Raw genomic sequence first — 22,298 nt, 5'->3', positions numbered from 1 at the left:
CCAGTAAGTAACATCCCTCCATGGCCTCTGCATCAGCTCCTGCCTCCAATTCCTGCCCTGTGTGAGTTCCAGTCCTGACTTCCTTTGGTGATGGACAGCAGTGTGGAGGTGTAAGCTGAATAAACCCTTTCCTCCCCAACTTGCTTCTTGGTCATGATGTTTTGTGCAGGAATAGAAACCCTGGCAAAGACAATGTATGTGTCTGTATGAGGAAGTCTGACGGGCATCAGATCACCTGGACTGGAGTTAGTTTTGAGCTGCCTGATACAGGCCCTGGGAACCAGGCTTGGGTCCTCTGCGAGAAGAGTATGTGCTCCTAACCACTGAGCCATCTTCTCCAGCCCCACAGAAAACAGTTTAAAAAGTAAATGAGTCCTTTTGTGGGTATTAACTGTGCTGACCACTCTAGAATGTCAAGGGAAGGAGAGCCAGTCAGGGCGGACAGCCCAGAGAGATGGCAAGGCAGGAAGGACTGGGCTTGACTAGAGGCTGCAGTGAAGAGTATGATGTGTAAGAACATTGTCACGAAACCATAATGCTGAAATCCCACCTCCAAATGCCAGGCGCACTCCTAGCGGCCTTGCTGTGAATGCTCCATCTTCTGTGACCCCCATTTGAAAAAGAAAACTGCGTGGCACTGCCCTTGACTCTTCCTGTCCGCTACCCTCAATCCCCTAGGCCTGCATGGTCCATGGCTCCATCTGCTGGCCACGCATGGGAACTGATGCTGCCAAAGCTAAGAGTCCCCTAGGAATGGCGTGAGGCTGGTTTTAGAATGGCTTCCTCCACTCACAGAAAAGGCAGACACATATCAAGTAAACATATACGAAGCTTTTAATTTCATTACCATAAACATTATACTCTGATTTATCACATACGGTATAAAATATTTACTCTGCTAAATAAATAAGACATAGATAACATTATTGCAATCAGCACTGAACTCCCCCCCAGACACGATGAGCTCACTGGCTCTGGCGGGGAGTACTCCTGAGTTTGTGTGAGATTTCCCCAGGCTGTGACAGATTTGCCCCAGAGGCTGAGATGGGCAGAGGCCTAAGGAAACACATTTGTGCTTAGGGTTCAACAAGCCCCACAGAGAGGTCCTGAAGCCAGTGGCTAGACTTGGAAGGGCAATCTCTTCATGGTCCATTCCCATAGGGAGCAGCGAGCAATCAGGGAACCAATTAGGTCAAGAGAAAATTGGGTTTTAGAAGGCTGAGGAGACCTTGGGTCCCATTCCACTTTCCCTCAATGGCCAGTCTTGAGTCGGGGCATCTTATGGCTCTCAATCGGGAAGAATAGATTGCCCAAGGTACTGGGCGGTTTGGGGGACCACATCTATCACCCCGGAAGAGGAGTCTGGCAATATCTAGCACAGTGACCAACTATTTCGGGGGAACCAGTTTTGGGGGATCCCACCCTACTCAACTCCTAGGCACAACGTTAAAAAGGCTGGGTATGAATTTCCTTCTTATTCGTTAATAAATAAGTTAAATATTTAAAGGCCCGTGTCAATGCAAGGGCCGACAAGCCGAGCCATTTCCTGAAATGAGTGGGGGTGGGGGGCTCAGCAGAAAGGCAGCGCTGTGGATCGCGAGGCTTCATCTTGCCCACTAGGGTCCTTCCAACTTCCGCCCCGTGAAGCCCCGTGGAGGCCCGTGGAGGGCGTAGAGCCCCATGGAGGAAACGCTCATGCAAGAGCCACAGCGGCAGGAACTGGACAAGGGACTTGAAGGGGAAGTTCATTCGGGCCCCCCATGCCCTTCCTCTGGTGACTCAAGCAGGAGGTTAGCCGTTCACTTGGAGCCTTGATAAAGCACCTATACAGACTGCATTTGCATCCCTGCAGAACTTCAGACCCAAGTGGGAAGCCGCCAGGAGGCCAGGCAGACTCTGAAGCCAGAGCCAAAAGCTCCAACCTGTGCAGCCATACACCTCACTGCCTTCGGATGGCAGTGGAGAGCCACTCAGGGCAACAGAGACCGGAAAGAGACCAGCTCTGCAGCCCTCTGGGGCTGAGAACCGGGGAGGCAGATCCTCTTCTTTGATGCCTTACAGAATTCTACAGTGAGTATTTGGCCAAGTCATTCTTGTCAAACACTACCTGTGTAGCAAAGTAAATGGCGACCAGACCCAAGCCTGCAGCTGATACCATATAGGCAGTGACAGAGTGGCTCAGCTGGACAATGGAGCCCATGAACAGGGACGGAGCCACCTGGGACAGCAGAAAGGCACTGTCCAGGATGGCAAGGTCCAGGCAAATGCCCCGTCCAGTAACAACCTTGGCTTCAGGTGGCTCACCCACTACCACTCGCATGGAGACATCACAGGCAGAGGCCCCACAGAGTGCAGGTGGGGGCACCAGGATGCTGCTGCCGCCAGGGCCCACGTGTCCATTGGGGAAGGGAGCTCCTGGCTTAGGGCCTAGCAAGAAGCTGGTTGTTTGGCTGTCTTCACTGCTACCACCTCCAGCGTCCCCTCGGTATTTGGGCAGGAACACCTGAGGGTGGGGACAAAAAAGGAAACAAAGGTGTGTGTATTCAGATGCAGGGGTTCCCGGATCTGACAACAGGCCCTTCACTGCCCCTAACCAAGGGCTATATGAAACCAGGCAACTGGCTTTCAGGGAAAGAGAAAATCCAAAACCTAAGAGGAAAGGCTACTTGATGTGGATCTAAACAGAACCCCTCCTCCCTCAGCCCCCCCCCAGCTCCCCCCTCAACATGGTTGGAGGAAAGGAGCAAATTTGAAGCCTGAAGTCTATTCTAGCTTTTCTTAGAATATATAAGAAGTCAGTCAACATAAATCCACAGGTTGAGAAAAGTGCGGAACCCTCTCTAGAAAAGATAGGAAGAGTGAAACAGACAGAAGCGAGACACAGAAAGGGGGGGGGGTGCCAAAAGGAGGCATTTGCAAGGTCTCCAGTTCCACACAGACTACCTCAACCCCCTGCACACACTTTCTTCACTGGGCCATAGGGAAGAAGACCTCCATAGAATTCTTCACTGTCTGCCCCTATAGGGTCCAGACCTGACTGAAGAAAACCATCTGACATGAGGTCACTGCCTTGGCCTCTGGCCAGGGAGAGCCCAGTAATTGGGCCTGCAAAAGGGAGAGGCAGCAGGAAGATCTTTTTTGGTGACCTCTGCAGCCCAGCTGCCTGACCCTGAAATTTTTCAGTTTCTTCCTGTAGGCTGCCTGAGACTAGAGAACCACCCCAACCCCAACCCCAACCCCAAGCCCCAGCGGCCTGGGGTGTCTAACTGAAGGACAAGACAAGGCCTCAGCCCATACTGGTCCCTGTGCCAGGCAGTGTCTAGCACAGAAGGCTGACGGGGCTGGCTGCACCAGAGAGCTGGAAGCTCCCAGGCAATGCCAGAGAAACACACAACTTGTCAACTCATCCCGTAACTCAGGAAGTGGTAAAGGACAGTTGGACAGTATTCAGGTCCAAGCCTGTTCCCAGCTGATGCTATAGACCCCTTTTTCCTATCTGTCATCCAAGGAAAGACCAGTAAGGCTGCCTACCAACCAGAGATGTCCCTGAGGGCAGACCTGCTCCTCAGTACAGAGAGGAAGGTTAGTCCTGGCCTAACTGCAGGTGCTCAAGCCTCATCTTTGGACGGCAGTTTTTAAAGCCCCAGCCCAGAGCTTCATGAAAGCCAACAGGAGGGACCAGGTTCCCATTACCAGCCCAGTCCCCACCACCCTGCAAATTACTGCCCAACAAACCAGCCTACTAGCTGCAGCCTGGGCCAGGTTGTTCCTAACTCTGAAAACTCTAGTAGGGAAGGGCTGTGGCCTCTCCCCTAATCTTCTGGTGGAGTTCTGAATCCAGGTCCTTAAGCTCAGTGAGGACAGAGCCGGAGACAGGATGAGCATGCTGTTTAAGTCAGGACGCCTCCCAAGGAAGAGGGCCTTCTGCAGGGACTGGTTAGCATGGAGTGAACAAGATGCCAGCGCCCCAACACCCCCCCAATGCCCCCAAGCACCCCCCAACACCCCCCAACCCACAGTTTATTGCTCAGGTAAAGAAAGTCAGTATGTCAGGCTCAGACGTGCACTGAGTGGGATTGAGGAAAAGGGTGGATGCAAAAGAGGAAAGCAGGGAGAGAAGAGGGACAGAGAGGGACACGGGATTAGAAGGTAAACTAGAAAGAGGGGCAGGAAGAAGCCTCCTCCATCTTGCAGCAAGGGGGACACAGATTGATCACATTGCCTCTCTGCAAGAATAGCTAAGGCCAGGCTATTCCCACTGCCACCTGCTGCAGCCACACGCCAGGGACCCACACTCCACCTCTGGATATAATAATGCAGCCCTGAATAAAGGACTTCCGTGGTATGCTTACTCTCCAGGATGCCAAGCGAGGGCTGCCCTTCCTGCAATCATCCACTCAAGTGCTTTCTAGTTCTAAAGCCAGGAAGTCATTCCTAGAATCTAATCCACACTTCTTCAGTGGCCATATCCTCTGGCCCCAGCTGTCCTCTCTGGTCGGAGAAAGCCAAGTCTTTTCCAACGTCTCTTATCAGACACCACATTCTCAGCCCCCCACCCTACCCCACCCCCCGAATCTAGCCAATGGGAGTACCTGCTTCTCTCGATGGTAGAGGGAGGCGAGCGTGTAAGGCAGGATCTGCAAGGCTGAGAAGGTGAACCCGGTGAGGGCAGCTGAGGCTGTCACTACAACCACGCTGTGGGACAGGCACGTGGCAGCGGCAGCCACGGGAAAGGTCATCACACTGGCCAGGTAGACTGACCGTGTGCCGAACTTCTGTACCAGCCTGTCCATGACCAGGGAGAAGAACAGGGAGATGGCACACTGCAGGAAGAGCCCCAGGCTGCCCATTCGAATGCCTGGGGGGGGGGAGGGAGGGAAGAAGTGGGGTAAGGACCCTACACAATCTAGGGGAGCTAGACACTAGTATCCAGGGGCATCCACTCCCCAGTCCCTCCCCACCTGCCTGCAAGACCGCATCTAGATTGCAATTAGCGAATGTGGCCCGGGGCTGTTGAAGGACGAGGTGCCAGGTGTGTAAGGGAGGAGGGGGTGAGGATCACAAAATGGCCCCCACACTGGCTCTAAGACAGTTCTGTGGAATGCCGAACTAGAAGGCATGGTGAGGAAAGCACGCAGAAGAGCAAAGGCCCCATGGAATTGGAGTCACACAGACCTAGTAGCCCTAATGAGACAACAAAGAGGGCAGCTGTGCTCATGAACCACCGCACATAGATCCTTTTCCCTTTACTGACAGGGGGCTGGGGCCCAGAGAGTAGTCATCAGCCATGGTCCAGGCTGTGAGCATCTCCCAACCCTGGCCTGTCCTCTACAGGACAGTGGCCAACAGCGGTTCCCACTGGTGCCAAAGACTCACCTTCATCATAGTGTCTCCGGGCCTCGGTACCTGGCTCTGCTCTGGGGACACCCTGGTACAGCCCCTCTCCCACGAAGTCCGTGTAGAACAGTGTGAAAGTCATAAGTGCCATCCAGCTGCACAGCTCGGCCACAAAGAGCCGGCGCAGGGTGCGAGGCATTCGGCAGCACAGCTGGTGCAGCCGGGGAAACAGGGTACCCAGATTCCGGAAAGCCAGGCCAGCATGGCATGAGCAGCACCGGCGTGACACGGAGGAGACCAACAACCCTTCTGCTGGCTCGGGTGGGCCAAGGACTGCCTCCTCAGCCACAAGCAGAGTGGCTGCCACACAGATGAGAAAAATGAGGGTGAGGAGGCCGAAGAGGCATTCTTCCTGAGTGCCTAGGTAGGGGGCCAGGGCGCTGGTGTCCCAGTCAATGGCAGGTAAGAGGTAGCCCAGGCAGCCCCCGAGGCTGATCATGAAGGCATAGACAGAGAAGGCTTGGCGGCAGTGGTCTGGGTCCCGGAAGAGGTCGGAGAGTAAGGCCTCCAGTGGAGTAAAGCACACCTGGCCGCAAAAGTCCAGCAGCCCCACTCCCAAGATGAGCAGGGCCAACTCCAGGGGCCTAGTATCTGAACACAGTAGCCCTGCCAGCCAGCCGGCCCTCGGGATGAGGAAGAGGCTTAGCAGGACACCCAGGGACAGAGCCCAGATAAAGGGTCTCCGGCGGCCATAGCGCCCACGCCACTGGTCACTGGCTGAGCCTAGGAGTGGAACAGAAACCAGGCCCAGCACTGGGCCAATGCCTGCAAGGACAAACAGCACAAATCAATAGCCGGACAAAGGAACAAGAGGGACACAGCAGGTCACATGGAGACAAGCCCCCATCCAGCATTCACAGGGGCTCTGCTCCTCTCAGTGTGGGTATTATAAACAGCTTGTTTTCAGAGGAGGGAATGGCAGCCATGCCGCACCTGAGAGGCGATATTTACGCAAAGACTTGGGTCTGCCGCGGGTTAGAAGCAGGGTTTCTATAAACAGCCAGACCCCAGATCCCGCATCCTCATGAGCCTCCTTTTCCTGAGAGAGGAAAGCCACAGAGTAGCCACTGACCTCCTGTGGCTCTTGACAAGTCTGGTCACAGTATCAGAAGCCTGTCCCATGCCCAGGAAAGAGAACCCTGTTTGGGAGACCGTGGTGAAGTCCCAGTTCTACTGCTCAGCAGATACAGCAGCTGGGTTAAATAAGACAAGCCTAGTCTTTCCGAAGCATCCTTTCCCATGTGTGCAGAGCGGATTGTCCTTAAGGGCTGTGGGGTGTAAATGAGAACTAGTAATGCCTTCCCCCAAGCCCTGCCTTCTGAGCCACTCCCTGGGCAAGAGAAATGCTGCCTACAGCCCAGCCCTGGGCACTAGAGCAAGGAGAAAGGAAGATGGAGTGACTCACCCAACACCATGGTCATGAACTTTTCCTCTACCCCGACTTCCAGCAGAAGGGGTGGCACATAGGTAATGCCAGCAGCCAGGCACACCTCCAGGCCGAAGGTTAGCAGGTTGACCAGCAGGAGCTGGGCTTTCCGATGCCTTAGCAGACGGCTGGCCCACAGCCTCTGGATCATGATGGACAGGGCGGTTAGGGGTCCGGGGGCCATTCACACACTCCACAGCTGTTTTGAGTCAGCCCTGCCGCGGCTTCTCCTCCTTGCTAGCACCAACCTCCGAGGGTGCAGCCAGGCTCCCATTTCGGCCAGCCCTTGAGTACCACTTCGGCATCTCATCCCACACTGAACACGTCACCATCTAGTGCCTTGCTTGATGGGGACACATCTCGTCAGTCGGACCCTAGAAGGGCAGGATAGTCAGTCACATGACTCCAGGATTTGGTTCACATACTCTGAATCCTGCTCGTCTGCAGGCCTGTGATGTAGCCCTGTGCCCCGGTGCCCCTGACCCGGAAGCTCTGTCAAGAGACTCGTGTTAATATTTCGGTCTAGTATGGATGTAATTAATAAGAAAAATTACATTTGAACCTCAGCACAGCCCAAGGCCAAGCAGAGGTCATTCACTCTCTTCCGAAGCATCTCTGCGACTGCCCCTTTTGGAGGAACTCAGGACTGGCTCTCAACGTGGCCGGGGATACCCTCTGCCACGCCCAATTCATTTGCTCTGCTCTCCGACTTTCCAAGCAGAGCCACTCAGACTCTTTGTTAAATGTGACAGTTCTGGGGCTGAGGGGTGGCTCCGTGGGTGTTTACTATGCAAACATGACGCTATGAGTTTGGGTTCCCAGCGGCTTTTTGGCTGGGCATGGTAGTAATTCATTTAATCCCCATAATCCCAGGCCTGGAAGGTGGAAACAAGGATCCCAGGAACGGCCAGCGGAATCGGGGAAGCCCAGGTTCAGCGAAGATGGATTCTCAGAAAATGAGTTGGAGAGATGGCTACTGAAGGGGCCGTCTGATTACTAATCTCCGGCCTCTGCGCACATATATACATAGACGTATGAGTTGAACATATGGAAACATTAGATACACAGAGACATCAGACAGACACACACCCACACACAAATATTTTCAGGCAGGGGCAGGGGCGGCTCAGTTGGCAAAGTGCCTGATACAAAACAAAACAAACAAACAAACAAGAGGATCTGACCCCAGCACCACGAAAAAGCCACTGTGGCTGCACTTGTCTAACCCAGTGCCGGGGTGGAGGGGTGGAGTCTGGCAGATGGCTGTAACTCATTGGCCAGCCAGTCTAGCCAATGGGTGAGTTCCAAGCTCAGCCATAGGCCTGGTCTCAAAAACCAAAATCCAGTGTCAGAGAAGACATCCGGGAGTTGACTGCTGGCCTCTCCTCACGTAAACAAACGCACAGAGCAGGTACACCAATGTGTGCACAGAACATTCTACAAAGGAAAACAAAGGGGTACTTCCTAGTCTCTCCTTCCTGGGCCCGAGCCATGACACACGGTAACCCCACACTCCAGGACAGAGACGAGAGGGAAGAAGGAAGGATACAGTTCCTTAAATGGGGGTTCAACCTGTCACCGACACAGAGTTCCTCTTGGGGAGCCTACGCCCAAGAATCTCTCCCTTGAGTTTTCCCTCAAGTTCACAGGAGGCAGGAAGATAGTCCAACTCACACACATATCACTTCCCAGTTGTCACAACCAGCTGGGACCATTCCTCAACCCCCGCCTTACACGGGACATGATCCAAGATCTCAACAGTTCTATATTAATTGGTGGCATCTGAGAGGATGCCAAGGAGCCCTGAGCTGGTGGGAGGCCGGCACTTCCTAGTTGACCTCTGGCCCCTACTCACACAAACAAGAACGTACAGCACAGCCTAGCCAGTTACTGGGTCTGCTGGGTAAGCAACCTCCAGGGCTTGCCTCCTGGAGATAGCACCGTTGCTGCCTGCTATGCAAACTGTGAGAGTAGGGACAAGGTGGGGTAGCCCTACAATTCCAGCACTTGTAATGCTGAAGCAGGAAATGATTCAAGGTCAGCCTGAACTACACAGTGAGCCTCTATGTTAAAGACAGGGCTCTGTGTAAAGTAGTGCCTAACATATATAAAGCCTTGGGTTCAATCCTACACCACTACACACACACACACACACACACACACACACACACACACACACACACACACATTTCAAATCAGCATCAAAGTGTTCTAAGAAACTGGGGGACGGAGGACAGGCCCTGTAAAGAAAAGCTTAGAGACTGCTAACCTCCATTTATCCCAAATGAAAAAGCAGGAGACCAAACTTGCCACTATACCCCCTGGGACACCTTCCCACTCCTCACTAATCAACCCTATGACTGGTGAAGAGGAGGAGGCCTGAGGAGGCTGCAGCTCCCTCTGGACATCTTCTTTCCTAGCTTCACTAGCTCAGGATAAAAGGCCCTTTTACCTTCCCTGCTAACACCAGGCCCCATGGGGTTCCTGTGCCTCTGGAGCTAGAGAGATGGCTCAGCAGTTAAGAGCACTGGCTGCTCTTCCAGAGGTCCTGAGTTCAACTCCCAGCAACCACAGGCTGGCTCACTGAAGCCCTCTGAGGCTCGGCTGATGAAAAGACTAGGAAAAGTAGGACTAGAGATAAATCTAGGTACCAGAGAGCTCCCTCCACAAAGTTCATAAAAAGGAAGATAAAATACTGACCCACACAGTCCTGGAGTGGAGTCAGACAGACCTCAGTGTTAACTGGGCTACTCTGGGGTTCAGTTTGGCTCCTCTCCCTTTCCCAGTGATCCAGAGAGAAAGCTTCCCAAGCTTTACCAGAGCAGGCTCTGGGGCAAAAGACTTCTAACCATTCTACTTTCCACCCTCAGTCTGGGAGGGACTGGGGCTCTCACCTGTGCTGGGTTTAAGGGATCAGGTCCTCCTTGAGCAAATAGAGACTTTGCCAGACCCAACCTCACCCATAAACCTGCCCTCACTCTCTAAATCCTGCGCTCACCTCACCTGCCTTCCCTCCAGGCAGCTCTCCCTCAGTCTTCCAGCACTTTTGTGAGTAGGAATGGGAGCTCATAGGATACAGGATAATAGGAGCATGCGCGTTTCCCTCACCCTCCTACAACTCAGGCAGATTCTGAGCTACAGTGCTTCTCTCTACCCCATAGAGATACTCTATCTGGTATTGGGGTCTGGACCAGGGGCACACACAACCCATAGATATGAGTGGGATAGAAGGCAGGTAGGTTCCAGATCCCTGTACTTCAAGTCCCGAGCCCGCCTTCCCTCTTTTCATATCTACTCTGCCCTTGGAGATGCAGACACTCCTGAGAACCCAACTTTTCTGAGCCCAGAATTACACAAGGAATTTCAACCCCCCCCAAAAGAACATTGTCTCCCTTCCTTCTTATCTTCAATGTCCCACTCTCAATGTCCTCCCTGCTCCCACTATGCCAACCCTATGGCAGACTCCCTGCACTGACTCCAGCTGACAGAATTACCCACAGGGCCCTTTGCCCTGGATACCAAGACAGAAGCTCGGGGCCACTCTAGCAACAGCAGCAGCAGCAGCAGTACACCGTGCTCTCATCAAAGTTGAAGAGAGACAGATCACAGTCGCCCCTTCCAGTCTGGACTTCCCCCATCTTCTTGGAGTTAATGAACTCAGGCAAGGGGACAGGGGACTAACTCAGCCTCCTCAGAGACTTTCCCGATTCTCTTCCCCCACTACTTCTGGAGCACTTGGTCTGGCAAACAGAAGCTCAACCAGTGAGCCAGCCTCAGACTGCTTACCTGGAGAGAAGGGGGGCAGGAAGAGGAGGGCAGAGGAGGGCTGACCAGGGTCATGGGAGGAAGGACAAGCATGGGTAGCCTTGCGCATACGGAAATCCTTCTCAAGCTTCAAACTTCTCCCCTCCTCTGTCGGCCTCCATGGCTCAGCCAGAAGGCCAGAAAAACTACGTGGATGTTCTGGGGATCGGAACTAAAGCCTAGAAAGACAGGGTGGGGAGTGTCTGTGAACCTGGACTCTATACAGTTCTGTGAACTTTAAGACGTAACACACAAACCTCAAGGCAGGCAACTCTTTGACACCCACCCAGCAAGCCTAGGGACCTGGGAAATGTGAGTGCAAAGAATGGATGGATGCATAGCTGCGGCAGAGGGGGCTGTTTAAGGGACAGAAAACGTGTCTTCCTCCCAAACACACCTAGGAGATGCCTAGCCAGAAGCCCAGTAAGGGGCACCAGATCAACGCGACTGGCCCAGAATGTTTCCATGTCACGTCGGTCGCCCCCAGCAGGCAGCCTAGGGAAGTGAAACAGTCACAGGAACAAACTCGAACTGAACTTTGTCCAAAAACTCAAAAGACAGAGTGGAGGCCAGCACAGGAAAGTGACCCCAGTGAGCAGAGCCCTTCGCAGCTCAGTAAGGGAAGGGAGGATCAGAGGACACATAAAGAGGCCTTTGAGGGCTTTCAAAGGGGCTCCTGCCACCCCACAAGGCTGAGGTGGAGCAGGGGGAGCAGATACCCTCTGCTGACAAGAGGCCACAGGCAGCAGAGTCTGGGGACAGGCCCCGCCCAGCCACTGTCAGACAGCAATTCTATGGCCTCTTTATGCATGCCAGAGTCCCCCACACCCCGCCCAGGCACATCAAACGGCCTCAGCCCCCACCCTGACCCCGCAGGCTCTGCGACCCTGTGTCCTCCCTTCGCACTCACAAAGAGGGCTGCTTTCTCACAGGCTGGGTTCCTCTGGAAGCTAAAAAACATACTTGCCTATCCTTCAGGACACTTCTTTCCTTCACTGTCCTTCCCAGAGAGAGAAACCTGGTAAGGGGTGTCTCGAATCAAGGCACGGCCCGAGAAAGGGGTCCCTGGCCCACTCGAGACAAAGCTAGAAAGAAAAGGCATGGGGACCCCTACTCCTCCAGAGATGACTGGATCGAGTGCTTCGTTGCGAGCTGAGCAGACCCTCTAGGCTGGCGGCAGTAAGGATGACCCTCTGGGGGCACCCCTACTACCTATACCTTTCTTCAGACCCAGGAGACCAACGCCATGAGCCTTGCCTTATAAAACCTGGCACACTGCACTACCAAAGTACAGCTAGATCCTCACGGTAGCATCTTAAGGAAACGTGGGGATACCTGAGAAAACAAATGGGAAACAAAACAGTCCTTCACAACCGTTTCCTGCAGACCTTGCATAGGTATCATGGAAATTCCTATCTGGGCTGCTGGGAGAGGGGGACACGGCTGGAGTATGGGGGCCACTGAGCTTCGATACCTTTCAATCTACGACTCAGCCCTTGGGTTTCTGAGGCCAATTATTTCCAAACACGGAGGGTCTCCGTTTATCCCGTCCCCGCCCAAGAAAAACTCAACAGTAACTACACAAACAGCACTACCTCACAGGCATCTTGGGCGCCCCCCTCCCACCTCACAACGCAACCTCTCCACTTTGAGGGAATCCTAACAAAGAACAGGGTTGGGTGGGCAGAGGGAAGGGGGACCCAGCCCCACCTCAGGCAGGTTCCCTAGCTCCTGCCTCCCCCGTGGCTGGGAGGCCAGGGATTTAGAGTTCACCCTGCTGAGCTGCCTTTTCTTCCCTCAGACTGGAAGCCTTCTGCTTAGCAGCTTGTCAGAGAGAGTGAGGGGCTGCAGGCCGGGACACAAAGGGGGATTAGGGAGAAACCTCTGGGCCTGCAGAGTAATCCATCAAACTCTCCCCTGCTGCCAGCTCTGGCCCCTTCCCACTCAGTTCCCCTTCCAGCTGCTGCCGGGCCCCCCACCTCCTCCTGCTCTGGAGCCCTGTCACAACCGGGCAGCAAAGAGAATCCCAGGCCCTGGGGGGGGGGGGTTGCAGGGAGGGGGAACACCAGAGACACTGGGAAAAGGGCAACGGCTCCCTCCCCCAACTCACTCGAAATGTGTGAAAACCCAACAGGTGGCAGTGGCTTGGAGGAAAGTTGCTTTTGTTGCGGTGTCTAAGAGCCCAGTGCAGCTTCGGGACAGAAACAAATGCTGGAGGTTGGGGGAAGGGGAGGGAAAGGGACAACAGGCAGTCCCTGGAGCCAGCAGTGATCTTCCCTCCCCTCTTCTCTCCAGTCTAATGACAGGGATTCTGGGGCTGGCCTGAACCTCACCTTGGCCGGCCTAAGCTGAGGCTGATGTGCCCTGGAGGTCTCCTGGTCTCCCGCCAGTGACACAGGCAACACACATGTGCATTTTGTTTCCAGGCACCTGGGCCTCCCAACCAGACCTCATTGCTGACAACAGCTGCCACCCAAGGTCATGGTGTGTGTGCTCTCCATACCAGGACAGGCTTCTACCAGGAACCCTCTTCTACCCCTGGGGCTAGAAAACTGAATATGACCACTTTGAACCCTGGCAGGTTCCACAGTGATCCAGCTCTTAGGGGTCAGCTGGACGGACCTGGGTCTGATGCCAGTTTGAGTCTGTTTGTAACTTGACCTACTGACCCTTAGTTTCCACACAGTTCCACTTAGTTTATAACTGCAGCTTGCCTGGGTGACTGCTCCATGCAGACCAGGCCCCCTTCCAAACAGTTTACTCTGACAGCCACTGGGTGATAGGGGTACAAGTTATCTGCCCGTTTGTTTCACAGACGGACCTTAGTACAACCAACTTTAAGCTGCAGGTATGGCTCAGTGGTAAAGTGCTTGTCTCCCATGCAGAATGTTCTGGAATCCCATCTTTAACGCCATAAAAATCCAAAAACCCGACAAACCACAACTTAGAAACTACCCAGTATGTGAGGAAAAGGATATGAAGAGCCTTTGGCAGGGGTGGGTGTGGCTTTCTCCTGTCCCAACACAGTGATTGGAAAGATCAGCCCTGCCTTTCTTAACTCAGCTTCATCAGCAGGAAGGCCTCTTACCAGATCCCAGCAGCCCCCAGTGGCAAGAGGAATGCCAAGAATGTAAACTCGTTCCCAGGTGCTGGCCCCAACAGGTGAGCGGGTCAGTGCCACAGATCTGCTGCAAGGGAAGGCTATCCCACTCTTAGCAGATTCTTCCATCCACAGGGACAACTAGGCCAATAGCTGACCCTACCAACCGCCCAGGGGGTATTTAGCACATGCCAGGAGTTCTATTTTGTTTGTTTGTTTGCTTTTTCCTCACAAGAAGCTGCCCTGGAACTCAATGCTGTAGATCAGGCTGGCCTCAAGAGATAGAAATGCCTCTGCCTGGGAGTCCTGGGATTAAAGGCATGAACCGCCACCACCCAGTGCTTGGTAGACCTCTTAATAAAGGTCTATCATACAGAGTTGGTATTTCACATTCCTAGTTTACAAGAGGGAAATGTTAGTTCTGGAGACCCTAACACTTCCAAGGTTGAAAATCTAAAACCAGGAAATTTGCAACCTTTCAAAAATTCTGGAAAACACTTTGAACTGGAAATCAGAAAGATGTAGTCCAATTTCGGCCATGTTGACAGCTGTGTAGCGTAGGAAAGTTACCACCCTGGGACTCAGTGTCCACACCTGTAAACTGAGAGCTAATCTCACTGATGTCTAAGGTGCACGGTTAGGTGATCTGGCACCTGTCCTGAGCCTCGGGTAGGGTGATCTCATGGACAAGTGCCCACTCCCAAGGCCACAGGGCGTTAGGGAGGTGCTTGCCACAGCCTGTCTTCACCAGTGAGTCAGGGAGATCCAGTGGGGAAGAGTTCCCCAGCCGCACTTACCCCATCAGACCTGTCCACACACTGTTCAGACACCAGCTCTGTGCCAAGGTCAGAGGTCACCTGAAACTTGGCCGAGTAAGCAGGGCACTGGGGACAGAACTGCCATCTCTCCTCCTCTCTCCTGGAGCTGGACTCTGTTCCTGGCAGAAATTAGTAACTAAATTCTTTCTTGTCTTAGTCCGAAATAAAAGCAGAGTGGGAAAAAAAAAAAAAAAAAAAAAAAAAAAACCAGAAGTCCTCCACAAAGAAAGAAGGGATGCCTGGGAAGCAATGGGGGTCTTGCCTCAGTCTCTAGGTCACCGGGGAAGTCCCTCCCACCTTTCCAGAGCTTCTGCAAAGTGAAACTTCAACAGCCTTTCTCTCTGTGAACTTGACACCTGCCACTCAGCCAGGCCAGCCTGGGCAGCTCTTCCCATGGTGCGCACAGCCAATCGGAGTCCTCTCCTTTAGCCTGGCCCCTCTCTGGAGGTGAGGTAGAGAGGAAAGAGCCCGGGGGGCTGAGCATTTAGGTCAAACGGCTGAGCAGGGCCCTGGGCAGTGTTCCAACAAGGTGCTGTCCCAGCTCTGGGTGGCTGGCCTGCCTCCAGGGTTGCAAAGCTGATGGTCTCTTGGGTTCTATCTGTCCAGACACTCAGGTCTGTGACCAGCCTATCTGTAATGAGAAGGCTCTGGATCAGCCAGTTCTGCAAAAGTGTACTCTCAAAGATGAGGGACATACCTCTAAACCCTAGCATTAGGGAGGCTGAGGCAGGAGGACTATGGGTTTATGATCAGACTGGACCACATGACAAGACCCTGCTTCAAAAAAGAGAACAAAAAAAAGCCAGGTATCAGTGGGACATTTCTAGTCCCAGCAGAGGGATGTGGGTCTCCATGAATTTGAGGCCAGTCTAGTCTTCATGATGAATTCTAAGCCAGCCAGGGCTACCCAGTGAGACCCTGTCTCAGAAACAAAGCAGATTGAGGACCCAGTTCAGTGGAGAGACTTCACAGAGCTTACATAAGGCCCTTGGTTTGTGTCCTAAGCCCAGAAATAACAACCACCCGGGTGAACAAGGTGAGAAGAGACATTAACAAGCCAGTCTACCCACCCTTGGAGGAAGTCTACCTCAGCATGCAACCAAAGCACCCCTAAGGAAATGTCAAAGAGCCCCAAACCACGCCCTTCAGTACTCATCGAGCCACAACTGTTTACCATCCCCCCCCCCCACAGCAGTGAAAGTGCTGGTTACACGGTTCTGCTCAGCAGGAGAGAGTAACAGGGATACAGTACAGTATGGGTTCATGGGTAGAAAGGTGGTACCAGCACTAAGACGTGGCCAAGCAAGTAGGAGGCATGTCGGCGGTGGCGCGGTCAAGGCTTCCTGGGGGAAGTGGACGTACAACTAAGTCATGAAAAGGTAAGCAGGTGCTACGCAGAAAGGACACACAGGCCCTAGAGCGTGGGATTTCCAAACATATTCGCCCCTCCTACTGGCCCTTCTCCAGTGAGGGATACAGGAAAGAACATGAGAACCAAAGCCACACAACTGGGTTCTGATCTCAGATCCGGGTCGCAGATCTGTGTGTCCTAGATGGTCACACCTCCTTGGGCCCAGGACAGAGGAATTTACTGGCACTTGCTGGTTTTTGCTTCCAGCTACTTCCCCTTCCTGAACAGCCTCTGCCCTTCACCTGAACCCGCTGCAGCTCAAGTCCCATACCTAATCCTACAGGACTCCCTGATCCCCAAGATGTCCGTCTTCTCTTCTCTTCTCTTCTCTTCTCTTCTCTTCTCTTCTCTTCTCTTCTCTTCTCTTCTCTCTCTCTCTCTCTCTCTCTCTCTCTCTCTCTCTCTCTCTCTTTCTCTCTCTCTCTCCAAACTCTCTGCTAGGTTAAGGTGCAAAGCTAAAATCTGCATTTGGTCCTCAGTCTCTGGTTTGCCCCTTTCCCATGACACCTTTTCTGTGTGGTCCAGACAAGACAGAAGCAAAGCACAGCCTAGGCCTTGAAGTCTAGAAGGCAGGCCAATGCAGGAATCTTTTGATTGGACCAGGGAGTCTGGGAGTCAGTGAGGGACACTCCAGTTTCCGGGTGCATGGATCTCCATTAACAGGAGCTGGGACTCTACAATGGCTACATCCCTACAGTGACTACGTTCTCCCAGCTCAGACACTATTTGCTGGCTCAATGTGCTCTTGTCATTAGACACTTGAGGGCTGCTGACAGCACTCTGGGGAGAGGAACTCCTGCTAGGGGCTGGCTGGTCCATCTGGCTGGATATTTAGCCTGGCGTGGGTTTGATAACCAGTGGAAGTTGAGATAGGAGTTATTTCCTACCTTTTTCGTGCTGGCTTACCCCAGCATCCCAAAGAAAGGAATTTCCAGAGTTCAAGGAACGAAAAATATCTTTTGAATATCTATCTGGTTTATGCAAGTTTTGCTGACATACACATCACATCTAATTCCCACAAACAGGACCGCTACTTTACGGACATCGAAATAAAGCCAACAGTAGAGACAAGGAGGACACCTCCAACCTTAGAATTGAAAAGGCTCCTGACGGGCTGGAGAGAGGGCTCAGCAGTTAAGAGCACTGACTGCTCTTCCAGAGGTCCTGAGTTCAATTCCCAGCAACCACATGGTGGCTCACAACCATCCATAATGGGATCCGATGTCCCTTTCAGGTGTGTCTGAAGACAGCGACAGTGTACTTACATACATGGAATAAAATAAATCTTAAAAAAAAAAAAGAAAGAAAAGAAAAGGCTCCTGACACCAGCCACTCCAGAAAAGGAGGGAGAAAACACAGACCACACAGCAGAAAACGAGATTAAACAGGTAATTCTGGCCAAAGAACAGGACACTGACAGAGCTCTGTCCCTAGCCCCTGCCCCCAGGCAGCAACATTCAACACTAGACAAAGCTCAGCACTCCAGCTCTGTTGTTGCCAGTCAGGTGGCATCAGCATTGGAGATGCTGGGCCTGGTACCAACTGGTCCAGCCTGCGCACACACACTGTCCAGCAAACAGGGCCGCTGGCTTGTCAAAGAAGTTAGGCTGGGAGGGCGAGGGAATCCAACTCAGTGACAGAAGGCATGCCTAGAAAGCTAGGCTAGGTTTTCCTTGTGGATATCAAAGAATAACATGAAAGACCCCACCCGCCCCCACCCCCACCTCCCACCCCCACACCTCCAAGGCTGGAGAGAGAAGACAGAGTGGAGTCCTCAGTGCAGGGCACCCTCCCCATACTGTCTTCCTGAAATAACATGTAACTTTTCTACATGGAAGGCTCTTAACCTTTCAGGGTATATATTCACCCCCTTCTCCTCGCAGTACCCTCCCCCAGCCTGTGAGTATACTCTTGGGAGGGAGGCAAGCAACGGTTTTTGCACTAATCATAAAGCATATCAGGAAGTACAGAGAGGGGAAGAGATCAAGATGTCCACCCTGTCTTGGTCTGTTCTTTGCACTGGACCCAGAATTCCATTGCAAATGTGTTGCTCGTGGCTATTATATACATACATACATATACACACACTGACATTTTATATATATATGGTGGTGTTTCCTGCCTGGCTAGGAAACCAGTTTCTAAGTTAATCTACAGTGATCACTTCCCCTGTCACCAACTAGCAGCAGCTGACATTTATCAAGCTCTCCACAGCAGCTGCTCTGCACAGAGGTTTACCTGCAGCGGTCTCCTTAATCCCCAAATCCTGGAAGGCCGGTCCTAGTATGCTTGTTTACAGAGGAGAAAACAGAATCAGGAGACTGATAGCTTAATTTGGAGGAAGTGGGATTCAAGCCACTGGCTAGAACTAAGTCTTTTAGCCACTTAAACTTCCCAAAGCCCAGGAGACCTTGCCCTCAAAGAAGTAAGCGACCTTGCCCTCAAAGAAGTAAGCCTAGAACAGTCTCTTTAAAACAGAAAGAAAAGAGCAGGACCCAGAGCTAGGGAGATCAAGACAGAGTTGCAAGTTCAAGAGCAGCCTAAGCTACATAGACACTGTCTTAAAAAAAAAAAAAAAAAAAAAAAAAAAAAAAAAAAAAAAACCAGAAAGCAGGGGTCCCAGGGTCTTGGACCATCTGCAGGTCATCCATCCAGACACAGGAGATAAATATAATGGTTAAAACTAACATTCATTAAACATTTTCTACATTTCACGAGTACGAAAATGGGTTTTGGGGGCTGGGGATTTAGCTCAGTGGTAGAGCGCTTACCTAGGAAGCGCAAGGCCCTGGGTTCGGTCCCCAGCTCCGAAAAAAAAAGAACCAAAAAAAAAAAAAAAAAAAAAAAAAAGAAAATGGGTTTTGTTTTTTGTTTGTTTATTTGTTTTAGACAAGAGTCTCACAGAACTCAGGCTGGTCTGGAACTCATTAGGTAGTCAAAACTAGCCTTGAACTCCTAATCCTCTTGCTTCTGCCTCCCAAGTGTGCGGAGATTACAGGTGTAAACCACCACACTGGGCTAAAGACACAGTTGAGTTCTACATGTGTTATTTAATGAAGTTATATTTTTAGACTGTGTGTATCTTTGTTAACGCTCAGTTGAATTTGTCATAATTAACTTAAATAACAAAGCTGTGCAGAGGGTATGATCATTGTCTTCACCACCGTGGTCCCCATTTTGCAACAAGGTTGCAAAGTTAAAGCGATTTGCAGACTAGTGGAGCATGGCCGGCAGAGTGGAACAGGAAGCAGAAAAGCCACCTTTTGGGCAGTCTGTAGCCTCATCCCTAATGTGCTCCAAGGTTTCCGTCCGGAAGTTACCATCAGAAATCAGTCTTACTTCCAGTGACCTTGGACCATTCTTCTCTACCTTCCTGCCTTTCTCTCTCCAGGGCTCCGCTTAGGTCCAGTTCTAGCTTGGGATCAGTACTCATCTTTTCCCAAACCAGGAGCCTGCAGGGCATAATGTACTACCCCAGGACCTTGTCCAGTTCCTCTTATTCCTTCAGGGTTACTTAGTGAACCAGGAGGGGATAAAGGGGATTTCACCTCCACTCCAAAAATCCATAGGAAATCTTCTCTGGCCAGACACCCTAAGTGGGGTCTGTATGTCCACAGCTGTAATATTATCTTTAGACTTATTCAGTGAGTCAAACTCCATTTTCTGGGCACTTTTAGTATAGTCTTGCTTCCAGGACAGCCCTGGAGCTGGGGCAGGCGGGAGATAAGGGAGGAATGAGGGGATGAAATGGATCCAACCGAAAGGCCAGAGGGTTCAAATCCTGTCCCACTTACTCCCTAGGACACAGTGTTCTGTGTGGTTCCTCGGCTTTCTGTCCAGCATCTAGCTTCTGGGCCGTTCCTTTTCTTCCCAGCTCCATAGTCAACATGTTCTCCACGCCTTAGGCACGTGGGCCCACACCGAAGCTCTGGGAATGGGATCTTGCTTCATACATTGGAGACAGAGGCTAGAAACCTCAACAGCCTCACCCTCACTCCTGAGTAAAACTTTCAGGAACCCAACAAGTCACTCTGAGCCACGTCTACCATGCCTATCTGCAAGACCACAACTGGGTTCTTCAAAATTCAGCTTAGCTAGCTAGAATAGGGTCTGTCACAGCTGAACATCGAGTTCTCACCAGGTACCCACCGGGTCAAACTCTTCCTATCTCCAATTCACCGAGGAAGCACCGAATACTCCGCGGCCTTGGACGAGTCAAGTGTGTGTCACGAATGAGGGGGCTGAGTCGGAGGTCAAGGAACAGAGCAGTCACAGGGTTCCTCGTCGGGGAGCGGAGACTAGGGAAGAGCTGAGCCCGCAGGCTCCGGGAGTTTTCTCCACCAGGCGTGCTGCCGCCCGCCTAGCGCTTTCTCTCTCGCACTGTAGAGTACTCCCCATCCCCACCTGAGCCTCGGGACACAAGAGCCACAGCCCGAGCTGCTTTACTCTCCGCAGGTGGGTAACGGAGGCAGAGAAGGGGGGCGCAGGATCGCACATGTACACATATACTCATTATCCCAGCCACAAGTCCACCAAATTCTCGGGTCAAGAGAACTGGGTCCCCTTCTGTCTCCGACAAGACGCCCGGTTGAAGGCCCTTCCAGGGCTCCCCCAAGTGTGGACCATGAGCGTCTCTGTGACTCATCTGCCCCTTTTGGGCACAGCCCAGACAAGGGAAGAAATAAACGCAACTTTCCAAAGAAAACTCTGCGGCGGGAGGCTGCAGCAGGGGCGGCCGGCCCTCCGCCGGCCTGGCCCGGGACTCCGCGGCTCCGATCCCGCCCTCCGCGCGCGGCCCGGGACAGCGGGCGCTACAGCACAGCGCTCCCGAAGGAAGCGCACTCAGCGCGGACGCGAGCGGGCGCCGTCCCTGGGCACTGGGCCGCCAGGGGCCGCGCCCTCCCCGCGAGCCTCCGCTCGCGCAGGGCTGGGACGCCACGGAGCGGCCCCATCCCGCGGAGTACAGAACGCCACGGCCGAGCACGGCCATCCGCGCGCTGCTCTCCCGCCGGGACCAACCCCTCCCCTACCTGGCCCGGCGCGCGGCTGTCACCTGGGGCTGGCGCGTGCGAGCCCGGACCCCTGCTTCCCCAACGCGCGCCAGCGGGCAGCTTTTAAATCTCCAGGTTACTCAGTGGGGGGAAGAGAGCATGCGCGCTGGGGCTGCCAGGAGGGGGCGGGGCGAGGCGGGTCGGAGGTAGGGGGTGCTGGGAGGGGATGGAGGGGTGGGGCTGGTCCCCAAGGGAAGAAAGCGGGAGGTGGAGAAGCAGTCTCCTTTCTGGTCGCGACCGGATGGGCAGCCCCCGCGAGGCTCCTAGACTGCCCTGTCATTACCTAGGGCTGTGCACCGCCCCCTCTGCCGCTCGCCACCAAAACGTTTAGGTAAAAGCTACCCGACTCCACGGGGTACCTCCCCTCCGCTCCCCAAGCCAGTCTGCGACCATTGCCGGCGCGTGCCCTTCTGGACATCCCGCTGTCCAGGCACAGCCGCAACCCACCCGCCCTGGACCATGCCTTGAAAGAATCTGTCACATTCTGCGAGCTATTTTCCTTGCTATCAGAAAGCTACCTCAGTGCCTCTTTCCGCAACTCGAAGACAAACTCCCAATTCTTTTTTTTTTTTCCTTCTTCTTTTACTTGTGGGTGTGTATACGGAAGGAGAGGTGATAAATTGCCACCGAAACGTTCCAGTCAGAATTTCCAAAATGCCTCGACTAGCAGGAAACCGGTGCTGGTTGGGAGGCAGAGCATTGCAATCCGAGGCTGACCCCACGGTGGGGATTGGAGACTTTATTGTGTCTCTTTCACCTATGGAATCTTATAAGGTGGAGAGAAATTGACTTCAGTCAATTTCTTGTTGACTTCAGTATCACAGGCAAGACATTTCTGCAGACTTCTGTGGTGACCGAGACTCAAATAATAATAAAAATGTTAGTGGGGAATGTTGTGTTGTTGATATGTATTATGTGATGGGCTGAGGATTATTTTCATCGTCTTGGTATGAATATAAACAGACCCTTTTTTCTTCGTCCTTATTCTCTGAGCAAGATAGATATAGCAAGAGCTTACTTATATGAGCATTTACATCGTATTAAATGCGTGTGATGTCTCAGTGAGATGAAGTCCATAGGAAGATGTGTGCAGGTTTATGTACAAATACTACAGCATGCTATCTTGAGACCTTGAGATGGATCGGGTATCCATAGGATCCTGGGACCATCTGCACTATAGAATCCCAGGAGAGGCCTTTGACAGGGAGGACCTAGCTGGCCTTAGATGGGAACTGGCCACTGTGGTGCTGGGTTGCAGTGTTTAGCCCAGTGTTAACCAGCTGTGCACCTT

General features: G+C 52.8%; 1 protein-coding gene across 15 annotated transcripts; it reads right to left on the bottom strand.

Moving 5' to 3' along the window:
- Positions 1 to 811: 811 nt before the first annotated feature.
- On the bottom strand, positions 812 to 21,045 carry Slc45a3 (solute carrier family 45, member 3). Of its 15 annotated transcripts, none has more exons than XM_087580712.1 (6): positions 12,738 to 13,668; positions 10,610 to 10,806; positions 6,803 to 7,197; positions 5,377 to 6,162; positions 4,593 to 4,858; positions 812 to 2,503 (listed from the first exon to the last, which is right to left on the bottom strand). In XM_087580712.1, the coding sequence occupies exons 3-6, from the start codon at positions 7,005 to 7,007 to the stop codon at positions 2,066 to 2,068; spliced, it is 1,695 nt and encodes a 564-aa protein (XP_087436838.1). In that variant the 5' UTR covers positions 7,008 to 7,197; positions 10,610 to 10,806; positions 12,738 to 13,668; the 3' UTR covers positions 812 to 2,065.
- Between the last annotated feature and the right edge of the window lie 1,253 nt (positions 21,046 to 22,298).

Source organism: Rattus norvegicus, chromosome 13 (genome assembly GCF_021556685.1).
Source record: "Rattus norvegicus strain SHRSP/BbbUtx chromosome 13, alternate assembly SHRSP_T2T, whole genome shotgun sequence".
Classification (NCBI taxonomy): domain Eukaryota; kingdom Metazoa; phylum Chordata; class Mammalia; order Rodentia; family Muridae; genus Rattus; species Rattus norvegicus.
Note: the sequence above shows the minus strand (reverse complement) of the source record. Positions and strands in the feature narration are given on the sequence as shown.